At 42.8% G+C, this 9,369-nt stretch overlaps 1 protein-coding gene across 1 annotated transcript; it reads left to right on the forward strand.

Moving 5' to 3' along the window:
- The first annotated feature begins 1,070 nt into the window (after nt 1-1,070).
- Nucleotides 1,071-7,372, forward strand: LOC123054880 (phosphatidylinositol/phosphatidylcholine transfer protein SFH6). The gene is made up of 15 exons (XM_044478755.1): nt 1,071-1,313; nt 2,619-2,715; nt 2,806-3,130; nt 3,243-3,342; nt 3,465-3,731; nt 3,869-3,946; nt 4,022-4,123; nt 4,193-4,242; nt 4,342-4,441; nt 4,916-5,014; nt 5,356-5,469; nt 5,589-5,763; nt 5,989-6,377; nt 6,828-6,902; nt 6,998-7,372. The coding sequence occupies exons 2-15, from the start codon at nt 2,709-2,711 to the stop codon at nt 7,016-7,018; spliced, it is 1,902 nt and encodes a 633-aa protein (XP_044334690.1). The 5' UTR covers nt 1,071-1,313; nt 2,619-2,708; the 3' UTR covers nt 7,019-7,372.
- The last annotated feature ends 1,997 nt before the right edge of the window (nt 7,373-9,369 follow it).

Below are 9,369 nucleotides of genomic sequence, written 5' to 3' on the forward strand. Positions count from 1 at the left end.
ATCGGAAGGGTCCTAATTGACGCCACATGAACAAAAGACTGGATCCAAACAGATACACCGAATACCAGCACCGACCGAATCCCGTGAGATCCGTCAGAGACACGACTCCACACGCCATCCGACAACTCTAGATGCAGCACCGGGACGGGGGCTGGGTGAGAGGGGTTTATTCCATCATCAGGGAGCCGCCGCCTCCTCGCATAAACCCTAACTGGACTGAAAACTATCACTAAGAACGGAGCAGGAGCCCTTCCGCCGGCAAGGGCTAGGGTCCACCCCGCCTCCATGACCCTAATGCTATCGAAGACGACGCAGACCGGCGACGACGTCGATGGGAGACATGGAAACCCTAATCGACTTTTCGCTATACAAATAAACCAATGTCAGCTGGTCTGCACTTTAACCAGGCATAACTTGAACAGGAACTAGTATGTAGCATGAGAGGCCACGGGGAATAGGAACCATGGTTCCATGGTCGGCACTTTAGCCAAACATAACGTGAATAGGAACTACATGTAGCACCAGGCTTTTGCCGTACCCCTAGAAAACAAGGAGCTGGACGGACTTGTTTGCATTTTCTTTTAACCCCAAACATAATTTTGTATAACCTGGTTATTTTTCACATTTCTTTTTTGCGGGAATGATTATTTTTCACATGAGAAGTGGCAAAACCGTTTTCCGTGTTTTTTTGTGGGTGTGTTAAAGACGGGCTAAAAACTCATTTTTGATAAGCCCAGCGCTAAAAGTCTGCTATCCATCCAAAGGCGTGTTTACTGCTCCTTACGGAGAGGGAACTGAAAAATGGTGAGACACGGTGCGCCATCCGAGGGGAAGAGGGCAGCACGCCAGCAAAGCGAAAGCGCCCCACCATCAAATCAAAGGCTTTATTCCGGGGTCGGCACTTTAAGGTAAAGCCGGTCCGCCATGGCCCGCGTCGACGAGATGACCGAATGAATGTCTAGACCAGCACCACACCACTTGGCGACCAAGAAGAAATTAGCGCCTCCTCCTGCTAGTGCATAGTTTTATCTCCTCTCGGTTAGGTAGGGCGAAAGCAAGAAGCTTCTCTTCTCTTCTCCGCTTGGGCGTCCGTCTCTATCTACCCCGCCAGTCAGCAGGTTGGTTAGAAGCAAACATCCCACAGCTACCAACCTGTCTGCCCCCTCCTCCTCCACCTTCCTCCAATCATACGAGCTCCTCCTCCTCCTCTGTTTTGTCTGCGCGCGCGGGGGGAGGCGGGTATCGCAGATTCCTCGGTTGCCGCTGCGGTCCAAGAACCGGGATTCCGCCCTTGGTTCCACCCCCACCCCAAGGTCAGGCGATCCTTCTTCTTGTTTGTCGCCATGGTCTCATCTCCTCCCCTTCTCTCTCTCTGGCGGAAAATGGAATGAAATCGCCCGGACGCGCTATGTTTCCAAGTTCCGTCAATCGGGGAGCATAATCGCGGGGATTCGGCGAGCAGTTTGCGGTCCAAAGCGTGACAAGAGAACCAACCACCGCCAAACCAATGCGGCTTGTTTCCTAATTTGATTTTCATCCGCCATGCGGGCCTTCTTGTTTTTATGTTCCCTCTGACCTGCGTAGAACTGAATCTGTCTGTCTGTCTCTCGAGTCCCGGCTATGAGAGCTCTCGGACGAAACCAGTTTGATTCAGTTCCTGGTTTTTCCTCTCAACCTCTTGGTCATCTGTTGGCCACCAGAGTTCAGTTTAATTCTGATTTGCGTTGTCACCTATAGACGTACGTCGATTGTTCAGTCCGTGGAGGATTGTTCTGCTGTTGATTAGTGGATCCCCTGCATCCAAGTTCAGAGCAGAGCAGCTATTTGTTTTGTTGGGGCTTCCATGCAAATCTTGCTGCAGTTTTCTTCTTCCTTCAGTTTGGCCAAAGGCAGGGTAGCCATCTCTAAATATATCTTTCTGCAGTTTACAGCATAGAATTTGTTTAGATGGTTAGTAGGCAAGAACCAATAGTATTCGCTGGTGTTTTTGAGTCATCTCCTCCTTCAGAGATGCTCTAAGTGGCAACTTGTTTACCCCATCATACAGATTCAGTCGATTTTGCTATGGATTTTTTAGTACTCAAAATAACTTGTTAAAAACGTAGTCAATGGAGTAATAAGTACTCACATTATTAACATGGCTAAATGTGAATGGTTTAATTTGCGCTGAGCAGTTTCGGTGATTAACTCTGGTCAAAAGCTGCTTGTTAACCTGACAGGCATGTGCACACATTTTGATGATTCTTTCTCCCCTTTGCAAGCAATTTTTATGGTTCTTTAATCTGTAGTTACTAGTACAACCTGTAACCATCATTGTACCTACCGATTCCTTTCACCTTAATGGCGATGTTTCGTTTTCCTGCAATGCCTTGCTTTGGTAGCGTCAGAATAAAAGTTCTCCCTCCCAGTCATGTTGTACCAAGAACATTAATTTTATGCCAAAGAAGGCCTTTATGCAAGGAAATTTTAGATAGTGTTGTTGTGTACTCTAAAGTCTGACAGGCATATGTTCTCATGATACATTTATGCAAAGACGTTTAGATAGTGTTGTTGTGTACTCTAAAGTCTGACAGGCATATGTTCTCATGATACTCTGCTCGATGTCTACTCCATTCCAGGTGCATTTGTGTGGATGAAGATGGCAATCCAATAATTGCCTAACAGAAGCCACCCAACCTGTAAATTCAGTCTTCTCTGCTTCCAGCAAAATGTCAGGTATAGTCTTTCTTAGAAAAAAAAAAGTATGCATATCGTCTTGCATTGCTGATCTGTTTGCTAATTTGTAATGACGTGTTTCGCATGAAGTGCGGCGACGGTCGGAGAGCACGGAGGGTCTGTTCTTATTCGACGAGCGAAAAGACCGGAGGTCAGACGTGGAGAACTCAGAGGATGAGAGGAGAAGGCTGTCCATTGGCGGGTCACTTAAGAAGAAAGCGCTGAATGCATCAAGCAAGCTCACACATTCGCTCAAGAAGCGGGGGAAGAGGAAGGTGGAGCATCGGGCTTCTTCCTTCACCATTGAAGACGTCAGAGATGAGGAGGAGGAACGCGCCGTGTTCACATTTCAGCAAGAGCTTTTGAGCAGGAACTTGCTATGCGACAAGCAAAATGACTATCACATGTTGCTGAGGTTGGTGCTCCAACATAACTCAGCAGCAGAGAAAGAGCTACCGAAGCATGGATAGAGAATTTCTTGCTTTGTTTACAAGTCTAAAACTTCCCTGCCTCTATATATACTGTAGGTTTTTGAAGGCAAGGAAATTTGACACTGAGAAAGCCATTCATATGTGGGCTGAGATGCTCCAATGGAGAAAAGAATTCGGTGCGGATACAATACTCGAGGTGAGTGAGACTAATGACGCATGCTGGCCTATAGATGGAAAATTATCTTAATCTATAACTAGATTTGTACCTCTTCTCAACAATATAACCAACACTTGCCATCTTGCAACTGAATCCTGTAGGATTTCGTTTTTGAAGAGCTAGACGAGGTGCTTTCCTACTATCCTCAGGGTTACCATGGAGTTGACAGGCAAGGAAGACCAGTATACATCGAGAGATTAGGGAAAGTTGATCCAAATAAACTGATGAACATCACTACTGTTGACCGCTACATCAAGTACCATGTGCAAGAGTTTGAGAGAGCCTTCTTGGACAAGTTTCCAGCATGCTCTATCGCGGCAAAAAGGCATATTGGTTCTACAACCACTATACTAGATGTTGAAGGCGTGGTATGATGGTTCTTCCCATATTCGCAGGATCATCTTATCTCTATGTAGAAGACTAACTTTGCCAATTTTTATTTTGGGACCCAAAATAGTTAGCATAAAGATCACGTGCTGACATTTCCCACTCTATTATGCTGCAGGGTTTCAAGAACTTCAGCAAAACAGCAAGGGAAATGTTAACTAGAATGCAAAAGATAGACAGTGATTATTATCCTGAGGTATGCCTAGGTTCTGTTTCTTATCTTGATGAATACTTGGTGCCACTTTGTTTAACACTTTAAATGTATGCTCAGACACTGCATCAGATGTTTGTTGTAAATGCTGGCGGTGGTTTCAAGCTACTATGGAATTCAGTGAAAGGTTTTCTTGACCCTAAAACAGTCTCAAAGATACATGTGAGCATGAGTCTGCTGTTATTTTCCTCTTTTTTCAAATAAACAATTCTGATCGATCCTCAAATTTAGGTTTTGGGAACAAAATTCCAAAGCAAACTTCTTGAAGTAATAGATGGAAGGTGCACTTCTCATTTACAACAATTTGGTATAATGTTATTGATCAGAAAGCTTTCTCCTGCTACCTTTGACTGACTGAAGACTTCTTTTTCTATTTGCAGCCAACTTCCTGAATTTTTGGGTGGAACATGCACTTGTGCTGGTGAGGCAGGATGCCTGAAGTCTAACAAAGGTCCATGGAATGATCCTAACATTATGAAGGTGAACTTAGTTTATTTTCTCTTGCGTTATATGTGCTTCTCTTTCATTGTTTTTCTAAAAGCAGAGATTTTCAGTTCAGTTTTTGAATATTAAGAACTTGACAATGCCATGTTGACAAAGATTACCATAAATATATGAAATCCCACAAATAGCTTTGTAGTGGCATGCTTCAAGTCGAGATTCCATGAATATATGAAATGCCAAAAATAGCTTTGTATTGGGCATACTTCGTGGCAATGTACTTCTCAACTGCTGGACAAGTTTGTGAAGTAGTCTTCTTCTTCTTCAAAAGGATACTACTGCACGCAATTCACGGTGACCTGTCCAGCTAAACATACCGCTAACTTTGAAACTCCTCATATGCTTTATTTAGATTTCTTTCAAAGTTCTTTGTCCTCACAATTTCAGTATCACTTTTTTCATACATGATATACAACAGCATTCTCAACTGCAGTACCATGTGTTTGCTTTTAGGTTGCACATAACAAGGAAGCAAAATTTTCAAGGCATACAAGACGCTTATCTGAGATCGAGCAACGAAGGGGTTCATTTGCTAGGCTACATCTTTTGAAGGCAAGTTTAATACTTCGAACCACTAGTTGTTACTCATCATATGATCAAAACCCTTTGTTTCAGTTAAAACACCATTAGCAACTTACCAGTTCTCTGGACCTATCGGTTTAAAGAAGCCGACTGTAAGGTACACGCCACATGTTGGAGTGTTTACCCTATCCTCGTAGTTAATCGCAATCCATGCACTTGTTTGCATAGTGATATTCAGTTTCCACACACAAAAGAGAGTAATGCGCATTGATTGTGCCTCTTAAAATTGGAACCCTTTGTGGTTTCATCAGCAATGTTTATCTTAGCGTCCATAATAATTTGTCCTTTTTTTCTCTCGTTGCAAATAACAGGGTAGAAACAGTGACACGTCAACAGCTGAGTCAGGATCAGATGTTGATGATCTGGGTTCTCCTATGATGAGAAGCACATTAGGGTGCAGTCGATTAGCTCCAGTTCGTGAAGAAGTGAGCTTTTCCTCCTGAATCTTAACCTTTGTCCTCAAAATATACAAATGATTGATGTGTGCATACTGAATCTCCTAAGTTTCTACCTCAAAATACTGAATCTCCTGCGTTTTACACAGATGCAGATGAGAGCACGAGAGTCTGCAGCTTACTACAGTTGCGATGATCACTTTGTTGTGGTGGACAAAACAGTCGATTATGGCAGAGGAGGATCAGTGCCAGATAAAACCTGTGCCTCAGAAGTAAGAGTTCAAGCCCGGCGTTTAGGCACCGACACAACACAAAGCATTCCAGGTATTTTTACTTGTGGTCTTCTGAGGTCACTTTATGCAAATATAAAGTGATCAACTATTTTTCACTCTTTCCCCGTAAATATTTGCTGAGTTTGTTAATTCTTACTGAAGATCTTACTATTAGTATTGAAATGAACAGATAGTGCAATGAACTAAGAGCACATTTTGAAAATAAATATTCAAGATTTTCTCATGTTTGTTCATAATTTTTTTTTACTCTCTTTAGATTCTTCAAGAAACAGCCGTGGTATACTAGTACCCAAAGAGATGCCGGAGGAAGGGAAATTCTATCGATTTCTCAGATTACTGCTGGTTCTGGTTGTTAGAGTTTTTACCTTCTTACGCACAGTATGCAGTCAGCCAGAGATAACGATGGTCAACAACCCACTACCTCCAGCTCCTGAGTTTGAACCCATCTCTGGTGAGCATCCCGCACTGGAAGCATTCAGTGTGGACTGTGTCAGGCCTGTCATTGAGCGCCTTCAGAAGCTCGAGGGTCAGGTTGATGAGCTCGGAAGCAAGCCCCCAGAGATTCCCCTGGAAAAAGAACGCTCCCTCTTGGACTCATGGGATAGGATCAAATGTATCGAATCTGACCTCGAAAGGACAAAGAAAGTAAGCGTTCGTTAACACCATTGTTTTTCTTATGAATAGATATCGACAAAGTTAAGGAAATACACTGTATTCTAAATGTTGGAAATGGTCAAGCAACAAGAATGCCGAGATCAAGAACTTGAAAGACAACTTGAACATTTTTGTTAGGAAATATTTTAATAAGAAAATACACTGCATTCAAAATGTTGTGAATGATCAAGCAACAAGAATGTCTCAAGAATTTGAAAGACAACTTGAACATTTTTGTTGGGAAAGACAGGGGAGTGAATAGGCTTTTTACTTAACAGCACTTTCAGCTAAGGGGCTCCATTATTACTTGGTACCAAGAACTGGCACAATCATCATGCATCCTTTGGAAATTATCTTTATTTTCATATAGGGAATTACCAAATATATCTTGCTGCCAATCTCAGATGTAATATGAAAAAAATATCCCCTTCCATGAATCAGGTTCTGCAGGCTACTGTGATGAAGCAACTAGAAATTGCAGACTCAGTAGAGGAAGTTATCTTGTCAAAGCTGCACGTAAGATCAACTGCTTCTCTCTCTTTTCGCTTGGATTGGCTTATCACTGCATTGCCAGCCTCACCATTTTACTGCTTCTTAATTTGTTTATGCAGAGGCGAAGATTTTGTGCGTAATAGACCATCATAACTCCTTAACAATACGCACCATGGGGGTAATTAAACTTGAGACAACATTTGGGTGGACAAATTTGGCGGGACAAGTTATGCATAAGACGGAGCCAACGAGTGCCGGATGTAATTTCAGTTCAGATTGGCTCAAATAATGGGTGTTGGTCGGTCATAGTGAAATCACTCTGTTTCATCTTTTTATCTTCTACTCCCTCTGTAACGAAATATAAGACGTTTTTTGGTGTAGTTGACTACAATAAAACGTCCTACATTTTGTTAAAGAGGTTGTAACTCCCAAGAATCTGTTTTTCATGTTTGCAAAGAGGATAATGGATGGATGCCATAAAAATGCTTTACGTATGTGGTACGTCAAAATATAGTTAGGCCATGTACACTGGATTGATGTTAGTTTTTTTTCACGGTAAGGTCGAAGGCCATATATCAAACAAAAGTAGCCATTACAAGACCTTCCTTATAAGAATATGAAATTACAAGCAAATCCTTCTGCATCCAAGGGGGGCGCTTGTTGGAACTCAAAAGCTTGTAGAAGCAGTGGTTGGGAAGTCTTGTACTCCCTCCATTCCTAAATATAAGTCTTTGAAGAGATTTCACTATAGACCACATACGGAGCAAAATAAGTGAATCTAACTCTAAAATGCATCTATATACATCCGAATGTGGTCCATAGTGGAATCTCTACAAAGACTTATATTTAGGAACAGAGGGAGTAGATAAGAAGCCAGATACAATGGTCTGTATAGATCTCCATCCCGGAGAAGCTGGCACATTGGAGGGCAAGAAGATACTGCTAGACAAAGGAGGGTGACACAAATCTCACAAGTTCCCTAACGGAACGGCATATGGCTGAGCTTCATTGGACGGAGAGGAACTAGAGAACTAAGACACGTCAGAATGCACAAACACTAACCACGCTAGACTGAATGCCTGACGGTGGACACCATCCTTTGACTCATTGAGGTCACTGAGAGGAAGGGCATCGACATGGGGAGAGCTCAGGAACCGTTATTCACATTGCCGCCACTACCTAAACTTCACCGCGACAAAGCCGACGAAGAACTTGGAGAGACTACCAAGCACACAAATCCGTGGTTCCCCTACCCTCACGTCGTTGTAGAACGTCATTGATGTGTTTGCGTCGAATGCCATGTCCATGCCCAGGAGCATATATGTTTTGAAACATGTTTATTAATATAGTTAAAAATAACTTTGATTGTTATTTGAAATATTGCGAAAAAAAGGCCTTGCATGAGCATATAATTGTTTGTATCTGCAAAATAAAATATTCATCATGTATTAAAAAAAGTTCATATATGTTCAAGTATACAACAAATATATTAGTGTATTATTTTTGTATGTATTTTTTAATAACATGAATTTTAGATAAAGTTCATACAGGTGTGAATATATGTTTTCATATACTGCAAAAGGTTATCTAAATATAAAAAATAAACATAAACCAAAGGAAAATAAAAATGGATACAGATAGAAATATGAAATTTGATGTAAAATTAAAATAAAAATAAAAACCCATTGTACCGGGAATGGGCCATGTGCGCACATGTGAGCGTTGATGCAGTGAGCTGTGACCGTCGAATAGGGATTGTGTGTCAAGTAGATGATCAACACCGACCGCTAAAAAAAAAGAGCTGATCAACACTGCATTACCTTTTTCTTTCAACAGACAACAGTTTTGCGAGCCCTTGACCATGACCAGTCTTCCTTGACAACAATAATGTCCATTTTTCTGTCAAACAATTCTGCGAGCAAGGATTAGAAAACTCCAACCTGATGAACGAGAACGTGCCGTGCAATCTCTGAGCTGACTAATACTGATTCGTGTACGCGTCTAAGACTTATCCGACACCCTTTGCTTATATGAAAACACACGGTCAAGCTTGCCCCAAAACCATTTCAGCTCTAACAGTTGTCCCCTTCGACAACCAGTACAATGCCAAATGTTTACTCCTGCAATAGGTGATTGACAGGGTAATGAGCTGAAAATTTCAAGAGCCAGCAACCAGTTGACATTTCCAGCTTCCTCTACGGCTCCCAGGGCCTTAAATACCGGTCCAGGGGCCGACCTTCCCAAAACAAAGCTCAAGCTCAAGGAGATCAATCCGCAACAATGGTTAGGATGTTGGATCTCGCTGCGCCCAGAGGCCTCTCCGCGCCTGGCAATGTTGTGGGCCTAGCTTTCGTCTTCGTGGCCGTCGTCGCGGTCGTGGCTATCGCCGTGTTCAGCTGCGCCGATGGCCCGGACAGGTCCGGTGTGAAGCCTAGACGTCGCCGGCGTCATTGGGGTGGCGGTGGCGGGGGAGGAGGGGGAGGCTGCGGAG

The sequence above is a fragment of the Triticum aestivum genome, chromosome 2D (genome assembly GCF_018294505.1).
Source record: "Triticum aestivum cultivar Chinese Spring chromosome 2D, IWGSC CS RefSeq v2.1, whole genome shotgun sequence".
Taxonomy (NCBI): Eukaryota; Viridiplantae; Streptophyta; class Magnoliopsida; order Poales; family Poaceae; genus Triticum; species Triticum aestivum.